This window comes from Lissotriton helveticus, chromosome 6 (genome assembly GCF_964261635.1).
Source record: "Lissotriton helveticus chromosome 6, aLisHel1.1, whole genome shotgun sequence".
Taxonomy (NCBI): Eukaryota; Metazoa; Chordata; class Amphibia; order Caudata; family Salamandridae; genus Lissotriton; species Lissotriton helveticus.
Genome location: NC_136067.1, coordinates 1372334809 through 1372347029, shown reverse-complemented (window position 1 = coordinate 1372347029; position 12221 = coordinate 1372334809). Strand labels below are relative to the sequence as shown.

Here is a 12221-nt window from a genome sequence, read left to right as displayed (position 1 = left end):
CCTAAAGCCAATGGCTCACACAATGGGATTGTTTTTTTCCAAGTTACAATGAATTGTGAACTTAGCCTTGTCACAACTGTCCATTATAGCCTGGGTGAAGACAGGTCGGAGATCTTCAGGAACACCTTGGATGACTTGAGCCTCCAAATCCCAAAGTGCTTTGTAATAGCACCGCAGGAGAAAGCTGGATTTTACTGATCTAAGAGCCAAAAAGGTGGACGAGAAGATTCTCTTTCCAAACATCTCCACCAGTTTTTACTCTCTATTGGGAAGAGTAGTTAGAAATGTGCTTGGGTTTGTCCTGCTTGAGGACACCTGGACCACCAAGATTTTAGGGGACGGGTGCAGAGATAGAAACACAGGATTGCTGAAGCAGCGCAGCGGCGTCTGATGATCTGGCTTTGGACCAGGGGCCAGAGCATGGTTTGGCCCATGTCCCCAACTGGGTATCTGTAAGTGCCTCATTAATAGACGAGGGGGGCTCAGTAGATGATTGCCCCAGCTGAAGTACTTCAGTCAGAACATTGGTCTTGACCTCCAAGGTGGCAAGCTGGAGGTCAAGGATTTCTGCCACCCTATGCATCGACTAGGCTTAAGAAAGGCTCTCCTCAGTAGCAGGACCAGTGGGTGAGAGAAGCTCTAACTCAGGGGAGGCAGCAAGGCCACTAGCTTCCTGTAGGTCATCATACCAATTCTCTCCATTATATAGATGGCCAATTTCATCACCCGCATCATAATCATTGTCTGAATCATAGTTGAACAGGTAATGTGGGGTATGTGTTCTCCCTTGTGAAGACGACAGATTGAGTGGAAGAAGTGGTGCATCCACAGAGGCCGAGTGTGGCCATGATCAAGGTCGAACCGGTGCAGACTTTGAGTTCAGAGATGATAATAATTACCTCGTCTTCTGGCTTCAACAGAGTTGAAGCATGGCGTTGAAGCGCCAGTATCCAGCATGACTCGCGGAGCTGGAGGTGAAGTTGGTACTGGAGCCAGAGGCAGCCTCTGGATGGTCTCTGAGAGTCCAACAGGCGCTGAGGGTGTAGCCGCTGGTGGGCTTCCAGATTGGGAACCTCTCAGCTCCGTGGAGCCCAAAAGTGCACCTGAGGGAGCTGGCAAGAATCCAAAAATTCAGAGTTTGACCTTGTGGAACTTCACAATCTAGTTCAGAGTGGCGGGCGGGTTGTGCTGGGACAAGTTCTGGGATAGGGTCTGAAGTTAATCAACTTTGGGAGTGAGATCAAGATGTATGGTGCCCCCGCACCTGTTCAGGAGAGTATGAGTGGCAGGCAGGACCTGAGTACAGCATAGCTTTCTTGTGCTTTTTCTTAGACTTACCCAACAACTTTAATTGAGAAGAAGACCGACCTCTGGAATGACTCCTGCGACTTCAGGACCTGGAACAGGACCGGGACTGAACGTTTGACCTGGAAGCACCAATCACTTCAGGCCATAGGATTATGATTTGACCCGAGTCACCATAGGCAAATCTGATGAGAATCTGGGATAGATATTTGTTTGCGACAGTCCTTCCAGGGCTTAAAACCTGCTGTTGTGGGGGTGACTTTTTCCTTGCACACTGAAGTTAGAAAGATTTGGGAGAGGGAAGGGTCCCAATGAGACAGGAGGTAGCTCCAGGGTCACTCCTGGAGATGCAGAAAGAAAGGAACTGATGTTAGCGTTTGGAAGTAGCTCCTATGTAGGCCCTGCACATAATTTCTAGAGCAGAATGGCACCAATGCAGAACTGCAATGCGCCACCTAATGGCGTGCAGAGATACTGTTGAAAAGTTTCCAGAGCCATCTGATGCTTTGAGAATATTCAAAATGTGAAGAATCTGTGGCTAGAAATCTCTATCATAAAATAGAAAAAACTACACTCAATCGAGCAATATTTTTTAATGGAATTAGTCCAACATAATTATGTCATACCATATATATGTTAACGATATTCTAACATTTAATTGTCTACTAGAGGCTGAGGACTAGCCTAGTTCCAGGTGGTCCAGACTGTGTGCCCCAGGTGTCCTGTACATTTTCTCAAATAGTCATACCTGAGAAACACACAATCAACCTGAAGAAGGGACTGAGATGTCCAAGCGCAATGTCACTCACCAGACTCAGCCAATACATTATTGCCAGATGCCCTACTGACAGCCAAAAATGGAAACTGCACTCCTGCACCTTAAACACGTAGCATGAGGCCAGCTCTCCAGTCACTGCATGTACACATCTCTATGAGTGGGGGCCCTGGGCATATTTGGTCACAATTGGTCACAATAAAAAAAATCTTGATTTTACTTTTATAAAGTAGGCAAATCCACTACAATATTAAAGAATGTTAAACAAAAAGTTCTGAAGAGTTGGACTTAGTAGACCCTCTTCACAGTTTACTGACATACTTATATGCATGGTAAATGAAAGTGCATCTCTGTGTGCCTTCTGTATTCTATGTTGCTTACTCATTTAATTGTAATTATTTTAAGGACCTCTCAAATGTTCTATGGCTCTTATTTTATCAGTCTCTCTTATTCATTTACTTATTACCTCCAGGTTTCGACTGTTTGTATGGACTTACCTTACAGATGGAATAATGGCTAAAAGTGAAACGACACAACATTCCCTTCTGATATGTTTGACATTCTCTTTTTAAGGCAGATTGTTTTCATTGTATGTTCAAAACCACAAGCAGCTGGCAGGACCATCTGTAGGCCCACTGCTGTTCTATTTCTTCTACTATTTAAAGTCACAAGAGACCAGATCAGAAATCTTTTTGGCTGGTGTGCCTTTGTGGTAAATAAGGCGGTACTTCCGGCCGTAGCCAGACAGGTGACCATATAGAACTTGCCCCTGTTGAGCTCTGTCTGTGGCACCCATAATTTAATGACACTTTGTGACTGTCGCCGTGCCCTCTCCCCCCTTCCCAGGCGAAGTGAGCAATGAATCACAGCGGAGGTGGACAGAGACCCCTGACAGCTTGAGGGGCGACGCACACGGCAGCAGGAACGGAGGGCCACATCTGCAGCAGCCTGGAGGAGAGAGTCAGACCCACACTGGAGATGGAATGGTGTGCCTGGGCACTTAAACTTTGAACCCTGGTGCACTGTAGAGAGGCAGAGGGCAGACATTTAGACCCCTCCCCCCATTAAGGTTCGAAGACCCGGGAGAGATTGCAACAGCACACTGGGCAAGTACCCCGGCGACTTTAGCCGTCATACAATTCATGTATTCGGGCACAACGGGTATCTTACGTGTGCCTCCTTTCATGTTTTACATTTTAGATTCAGAGTTTGACTCTCTACATCTGCGCTGTTTTCTCCAGATGTTGTACTTTTCTCAATGGTAAGTACAACTGTTCACCCTCCCCTCACCCTCCGTACTCCAGCCTCGCCTCCCTTGCTTCTTCATTGTGTAAATTGACCTCCCTTCCCCCAGCTTCCCTTCCCCTTCTTGTATCCCTTAGATTCCTTCTTGGCTCGCTTTCCTCCAAAGACGTGGCCACTGGATTGCAGACGTGGAACCCACCTACCTACTTGAAAGGTAGTACCCTCTCTCGTACCCCCCCCACTAGAATACATTCCATTCCTTGGTTTATGGGTACTAATTCTATTCAATTCCCCTTCCCTCTCTCCCAATCTATAGAGCACAGACTACATTCATGTAACCATCATCCTGATGATGACCTCAAATCATAGAGGTTGAAACGCCGTCGACCCTGCAATGCCATTTGCGGCATGATATTGGTCAATTTGCAAACAATGAAACTTTGAATATAATTGTAAATATCGTATATTGACCGTCACAGATTACCTTTTCACCCTGCGCTGCCTCACGTTGTTTTATAATCACGTGTGTCACTGCGCCGTTTATTCACTCACAATTTGCCAGTACACCTTTGGTTGTTATGGTTACTGCAATTTACTTGTGCCAGTGTGCTTCTATATGTGAAAAACAACTTTGAATTATCCCTTGGTCTCCCTTGCTCTCTTTTTTCCTTGTGCTATGTGATTTATTCACACCTTTATTTGTCTGTTTATGTGATATTCCTGTTGAGACACTGTATTATCGTTATAACTAGTACCCGGTCTCAACTGGGTTAAATGGCTTTCTCCTGTTGTGTTTATTCTGAGATGTCCCCAAGGCATAGGAAGGACACCATCACAGGAGGGACGGAGCATCGAGCCCTCGAGTCGCAGGAGAGGGCAATGGTGATTGGAGACAACACACGCTCTAGGAGAGGGGAAAATCAAAACACTGCACCCCAGAGACTAAGACACACCTGGGTCCTGGCCCGGGAGCAGGGTTGCCAAACAAGGATCCATGCCCGTTCGAAGGTGAGAGGCTTCAAGTACGCCAGATGTCCAGAGGCACCAAACAATACAGAGAGGCTCCAGGGACCATTGGAATAGGCTGGCAGGGCTACTGGGTTCTGCAAGATCAAAACACCAGAACAACCCCCAGCCGGATGGCTTCCCTCCCCATGGTGGTACCGGGCCACAACCATCCCTGACCCTTTCGATCAACTGGGCACTGAGATCAGTGCCTACAACGATAGCATCCCCTGTGGGCTCGGGGTCCTGGGAGCAACCTCCAACACACAAACTGTAATACAAAAATAAGAAGGGACCCTGCTCTCCCCACCTATGGCAAGACTTCATGCTAAAAGAACCGCTATAGGATTATAATATGCCGCCTACCCCTGGAAGGACTCCCTGGTTGCTGACCCATTGCTTCACTCCTAGGGTCAGGCGAAATACGAGGCATTGAGACATCACTCTTATAGCTGTGAGCTGCCCTCTTCTCCCACTAATAAACTCACAGAAAATTGAGGTGTTGGGTGACGCTCACCACCCTATACCCCTGACACAATCTGGTGATGGAGAAAGAACACGGGAAAGCCCCAAGAATACAACAACCACAATGACAAATGAGAGGGTCAACAATCTATCCTTAACCCCTTCAGTGCTAATGACAAGGGTAACTCGTCATGGAGTTTCCATTGATTTCAATGGAAAGTCAATGGACCTACTCGCACACCCCTTAGCATCCAAGTGGTTAAGAGCATTGAAGCCATGCTCTGAGGCCATGCTGACAAATTTGAGGCTATCTTTCAGGCTGAGCTGGGCGTTAATACCACCCTGGAGCCCAAGAGAGATGCCATGGTGATTGACATAGGCCTGCTCCAAGCAGACCACCAGAAACGAAAGACAGGGTTGAGACTAACAAACCTGCACTGACCACATTGTGACCCTCCTTGAATGGACTACGTGCGCAGCTGCGAGATCTAGAAAATGAAGTCCACACCCCGGTCAAACAATGCAGAAGGCCGGTCCTGCAGAAATAACATGCATATTGTGGGACTCCCGGAGAATGTTGAGGGCTCACAACATGGAACTTTATATTGAACAATGGCTGGTGGAAACCGTTCTGGCGGGTAAACGTACAGCTCAGTGGAAAGGGTCCATAGAGTGCTGGAATATGTACTCCCCTCAGGATGCTGCCGAGCTGAGTAGTGGCTCGTCTTGTTAATTATGAAATGAAATCACAAAAATGTATAAGAGCGCAACAAATACCACAAGGTGTAAAGGTGCTAAAGAGGGAGAGCTCCATAAGGAAGATATAATCATAAAAAGGAAAAGTTCATATGATCGGAAACGGAACCTAGCTGCAGATTGATTAAAGGGTGAAAAGCCAGGTCTTTGATTCTTTTCGAAAAGCATAGTGAGCCTGCAGGCTACTGACAGAGCAAGGAAGGAAATTCCAAAGTTTGGCTGCAGCCACAGAGAAGCCTCTGCCTCCCCACCTGGTCTTCCAGATTTTAGGAACAGTTGCAAGATTAAAACTAGCAAACCAGAGCTGTCTAGAGGGGCTGTACCACTGGAACATGGTTCTCATACTTCTGGGATTGGTATTCTGCAAAGCCCTATGAACAGTTCATAATGCTTTAAAGGTAATGTGTTTGTTCACTAGTAGCCAATGCAATTTTGAAATCCCTGCCGAAGGTGGCGCGCTGTCGGTGCACCCCCTGATGGCAGCCATATGGCAGGGAGAAAGGGGGTCCCATGGACCCCCTAGACATCCCCTTGCATGCGGGTGCAGACACTGACTGCACCCGCCTGCACCCAGTTTTCACATGAATGCACTGCCCTCAAGGCAGCTCGAGTTCGGACTAACTTGGGGGCAGCGCATTCACCATAATGCAGTGCATTACCCTTCATTGTGCTGGTTGCACCTTTTAAAAAGGTGCACCCAGTGCAATGAAGGGAAACCTTTTAAAAAGGGGCACCCAGCGCAATGAAGGGAAATGCGCCGCATTTATAATGCGGGCCATGGTGTCTTTCTCCGACACTAATGCATGACCCTCTGATCAAATAGGAGATGATGGGCCACATTGGTCTTCTTTGACAATGACAGGGCGGCAACAATAGGGTTACTGGAATGGGACACATTCAAAGTGGTGATGAGAGGTAATTTCCGACAAACGAATCCTGGGACGAAACAAACTCTCCTCTGGAAAATAGAGATGTTGAAGGAGGAATCCACACACTGGAGATTAACTCTGTCAACAGGAACACCCCAGGTATGAACGGGTAAACATCAGAACAGGATACCGGATACTTCTGGAAACCTGGGCACCCTACACTGTAGGGAACTTGCCACAAGACAGCATGCTGAGGGGAACATGGCAGAACGGATATTAGTATAGCTCCTAAAGGTGTAGATTCCCAGAATGGTGGTTGGGGCTTTCTGTGCTAATACCGGAGATATAGTTAACACCTAAACAGGCATCACCACAGTCTTCAGATGATACTAAGAAGCATTATACGAAACCCCACGGGACATACGAGAGAGTAAGATGATCCAGTATCTTGAAAACCTACTGCGCTTAACAGTGAATGATATACAACGACTAAAATGAAGCAAAAGCCTTCAATTGCATGAAATCCAATTGGCCATCACATAAATGGCCAGGGCACTGGGACCTAACGGTCTCCAAGTATAATTCTATGTTTCATACAGTTCGATACTAGCCCCATGATTGTTGAAGTTACACAAGGCCAGTCAGTCAAAAGCTGTGTTAGATATCATGCATAAATTAATACTTACAGTGCTCACTTTATGATTTTGCCCAAGAACTTTTTCACTCGGATTACAGATGACCGTCAACAGCTAGAATTAGGCCCACAGGTGGAGCAGGTGAGCCATTGCGCTATGGTGAACTTAATACTTTCATCTCATGCTTACCTTCATATGTAGGTTGCTGTTAGTGGAATATGGATCATGACACTTCGTTTCAATAAACATTTTAGATGGGGCATGTGGAACATGAAGTTTTTTCAAAAAATCAAACATGTTTAGCAGACACTGTGCACTTGTTGATAAAAATCATTTATTTTTTACTATTTGTTTATGCTTTTTGTTGAGTCCCAACAATGCATGTCTAACTGACAAAGTCATGTACAACATTATTTCTTCACCACATTACTTACTAAATCTAGCTTTATGAATGCATTTTGTAAGTGATGAATACTTCATAGGCAGAGCTCACCACTGGTCCATATGCATAAACAAGGGGAACATACAGAGCATACAGTGGACCTTACATATGTCTTCAAAAGCAATGGTTGACAAAATAACACTTTACATAGAGCACAAATGATGAAATGCAGTGCCTAGCCAACACATATCTGGAATGTCTTTAATTTTTTCCTAAAAGAGGGTATATGATTTGTTTTATTTTATTATGCTTGCTGTACAGGGAGTAAACTTACTAACATTTTGCATTGTGATTGTGCCACATTGTCGGGCAGCCATGGCGTAAAATGCTAGTTGATGTTCACAAAGCCACATAAGGTACGACTTGATCGGTACAGGGGCTTGCGCTGCATTGCGGTACATATCATTTTGGGAGGCATTCCATGGTAGAACATGGGCACTCCAGTGCATTCACCCATGGATTTCACGCAATCCCAGATTCACAAAGGTTTGTAAATCTGGGATCGTGTGGATGATGTAACAAGGGTTATTCCCTCTTGGTATGTCTGCTGCACTTTGCAGCACACATAGAAAGAGGATAATGCCTCAAGGGATTGTTTTTGTGCAGGAAGGTGTCTCTTGTTGCACAAATTCAATTATTCTTGTAACACAGGCCCTCTTGCATCATGGTGTAGGGGTGCCTGTTTATGTGCTAGGCTGCCAGAAGTGCACCAGTGCCACGAGACAGCCCAAGTGCACCATATCTTAGTAGACGTGGCACATGTCTGCTCTCTTCTTTTCACGCAATGTTGTGCCGCAAGTTGCCTTGCTTTACTGCTTTGCATGAAAGGTTAGTAAATGTGTCCCCTGACATTTAGTAAAAGGATGCTCCATGAAACTCTGCCCTCATAATAATAGATCTCTGTTTGACAATGTTCTAGGTAAGAAAGACCTACATAAACCATGGCCTTGTTCTGTGTTTTAGATGATAGTTTGTTAGTTGCTGATGTTTGTATTGTGATTAGCTCACATTTTGTTAAGTGTCATGAACCTCTGCACATATTGTACTTTTCCATTTGTGATCCCCCTAACAGCTGTAGAAATGCAGGCCTTTATGTCCATTGTAGGGTAAAACATGCGTAATCTATCCCCTATCAGAGATTACCTGAGATTTCTAAATAGCATTATGAAAATGCTGTTGTTATCTTGCTAAGTGTTGTCAGACATGTTAGTATCTGATTTCTGCGACACCATCTGAAATATAACATTTTTCATTCTTATCAACAGAGTATTGAAACTGATGCTAGGCCTTATACTTAGGTTGAGCCATGTATTATTATGCTGCTCTGTATTATTGAGTTCTACATTCCAACAAGAAGGGTTCTGTGTTTTTCATGTGTCATCTCTCATCGAGTTGTGTCCTTGTTAAATACCTTTGTCAGTGTATTTCTCATCTAGGGCCTAGATGTATTAAGCCGTTTGCAAATCGCAATCGGTCTTTTTGCATGTTTTGGCATGCATCAAAATTTCGCAAATTAAGGAATTGCAAAAATTTGCGATACCTTATTTTGCCATAGCATTTAAGGAATCCCAATTTTTGCGATTCCTTAAATGCTATGTATGTAGCATTTTTGAATTGTGAATTTTGGTTAAGAAATCGCAAATTAACACCAACTTGTAGTTGATGTTAATTTGCGAAATCATTAAAAAATGCACAATTTGACATTTTTTAAGGTGGCATGTGACGCACACACATGCCCATAGGGCATGTATGTGCGCCATATGCACACACATGTACATTTCAGGGGTGCAGCAGGGTGTCTTTGAGACACCCCTGCACCCTTGAAATAATTCTCAATTTGCGATTAGCAATTTGAGAATTATTTCACAATCATTCCTAATCATTCGCAAATAAGGAAGATGAAGAAATCGCTAAAAATTAGCGATTTTCTACATACATTCCATTTTGCGATTTCTAAATAGCTATTCCTTAAAAATCGCTATTTAGGAATCGCAAATTGGAATCTTGATACATCTAGGCCCTACTTCCCTATTTTTGTTGAAATAGTTTATCTCTACCAAGCTCGAGTCGTCCAATCTAATCTGAACATTTAATTACTGGAAGAGGCTCAGAACCACTCATGCCCTCTAATCTCTGTCTGCATACTCCTTCTAAATGAGGCCCTGTTCACCACATGCCTCAGCATGCCTGTCCACATTCCACCACTAATTAGCTTTGGCTTGATGGCTTTAGTGATCTGCTTTTGTAAACAGTGTACACATAGAGTGAGCACTAGAGGATTTCTCTCTCACCATCATGGTAGTTGCTGTTTTGTGTATCAAAGCCCGCGCTATATAAAAACGCATACATAAATAAATAAATAGGTAAATAAATAAATAAATAAATAAATTCTGCCTCTTAGGGAGTACCTACATTGTAATGCATGAGACACTCAAGAGACTATGTTAGATCTCAAAAGAACAAGGAGTCATCACACTTTTTTTGTCACATTTAAACCTTTATCTAACACATGGTTTCTCAACACAAAGCTATTTTTTTTTCTCTGCAGAACATGAATTGTCTGATCCCAAGAGAGAGCCTCAACCTAAAACGGCTAACTTATTGTTAGCTTTTCTTTTTTACAGACTACAACAGACCCTAACTCAAGATGGCAGTGAAGTCATACAGGGCGAACCTAAGGAAACTGGTAAGGAGACACCACAGCAGGCCAAAGCCTCACAAGGTCCTCAACTAAAACTTCGATCCCTAGAGATATTGAGATGGGCATCTTCGCGTCAAGCCGTAAGCAATCACTGAACAGTTCATTCATTCACTTCCTGCACAAAAACATTCATCCCCTCAGCTCAGGCACCCTTGCAAAACAACACAAGGGTGTCTACCTTGGCGCACTGCTACTCTCCCCTGCGCCGGCGCAGGAGAGAAGGAGAGAAATGTACCATATATCGTAGATATGGCGCATTCCTGCCCTTTTATTTTGATGCACGGCAGCGCAACTGGAAGACGTGCGGTGCTGACATGCATCAACATATTGTAATTGAGGCTCATTGTATTGTGCTTTTTTGTATTGTAGGTTGGAAAATGCTTTCCAGGCAAAGTGTGAGGCAGGAAACAAACTAGGGGGTTAAACTATAGGGTGTGGTAATCCAGTTTGCAGACATAAAGGGATTACAAGTGGCTTGGAATTTCTGGCACATATCCACCGGCTAAAAGTAGGTAGAAATGTGACCAAGAAATGGGTCAACATTTTGGAAACATGGGAAACAGGTGCAGGAACAACAATTTCAGGATTTTATACATAATTCGAGGTATAATGAGTGGTAATAGCTCAGTAAAATCACCTACGGTAATATCACCCAGTGTCAATAATATTGTGTGTGGTTCTATTCGGCCATGTTAGTGGGTCACTTGCAATGGGGGCTTTTATCATTTCCATAGGACAAGTACATGAGCCTCTCTGCTCTCTGATTATCAACACTTGTATTAGTTTCAAACATGTGTAAGGGAATTGTCTCAATTTTAAAGATAGTCAGTGTCATTTGTACGAGTAGAGAGATTATTAGGAAATCAAGCCACTTCATTTGAGTTCAGGTGGATAGATTATTTTAAAAGGAAAACATCATAAACCAATCTAAGGAGAAGAATCCATGCGGAACACTTACTCTTCATATGCGTGGAAAGAGAAAGAAACATGTTCTCCATGGACTTATTGAACCCTTTTGACTGAAAGAGATTCTGAAAAAGACATAAAAGAACAGATAACTTGTAGATTGTAACTTTTATCAATGGAAATATAATTTCCTCCTCCACTAAACATGCACAATGGTACATTATAAACAACCAATCAGCAAAGGCATATCACTATCAGCCTGGGTAAAGGAAGGCGGATCTTGTGGTTGTTTCCTTCGAAAAGGACGTAGTCATATGATAATACACTATGCAAGACTGCACTTCTTTGTTACATTATGTACTTGAGTGTATTTCAAGGCTACACAGCGCTGTATTTCTTAATGCACCAACATATAATGCTATACCATTTAATGCTAAATTATGCTGCTCTTTTTACATAGTAGTAACGTATGTTATTTAATTACATTGTTGAGTGCGGGGTCATGACTCGTAAGAAGCAAACTATGAGTGGGTCATGTCCCTCCCATCCCACCCTCAACAATGGTAATACATACTATATCACTCTCAACTGATATGCATGTATGGTTTATGGCATGCTGTTTTTCATGTATAGAAGTGATAAACAAAGGTAATTGACTTGGGCCAGGGCCTCTTCTCAATAGCCCTTCTGGGCATGGTCCAGTTCTTTACTTGTAAAGTGACTAACATGGAAAGAAGCTTTGGCAAAGCAAATAGGTCTTACCTATGCAATAGCTATTAGCTTTGCCAATGTGTTTTGGCCATGCTGTAGAGCAGCATGCCTGCTGTGTAGCATGAATAAAAGTGAGAAAAGCGCTAAGACATGGCCAGCACTTTTTTTTACTTATGGGACGGTTGGCGACAGGAAGATGGAGGGAGGTTGGGAGGAAAGAAGCAACATGAACAACAGAAGTAGGGATCTGGATAGTAAAAAAAAAACTCTATGGCGGGTTAGCACTGGTTACATCATAGTGCTTTTTTTCTTATTATGGGTGGGGGGGCAGCACGGACAATGGGAGGGTGGCTTTAGGAGGGAGAAGCAGCATGGACAACAAGAGGGTGTGTAAAGAAGTAATACT

At 43.8% G+C, this 12221-nt stretch overlaps 1 protein-coding gene across 2 annotated transcripts in view; it reads right to left on the bottom strand.

Moving 5' to 3' along the window:
* SYTL3 (synaptotagmin like 3) overlaps positions 1-12221 on the bottom strand; it is a 592394-nt gene that overhangs the window by 298119 nt on the left and 282054 nt on the right. For both annotated transcript variants that reach the window (XM_078649127.1, XM_078649128.1), the window contains one exon: positions 11157-11229. In XM_078649127.1, coding sequence (XP_078505253.1) covers positions 11157-11229 — 73 coding nt within the window. The remainder of the gene's footprint in view (positions 1-11156; positions 11230-12221) is intronic.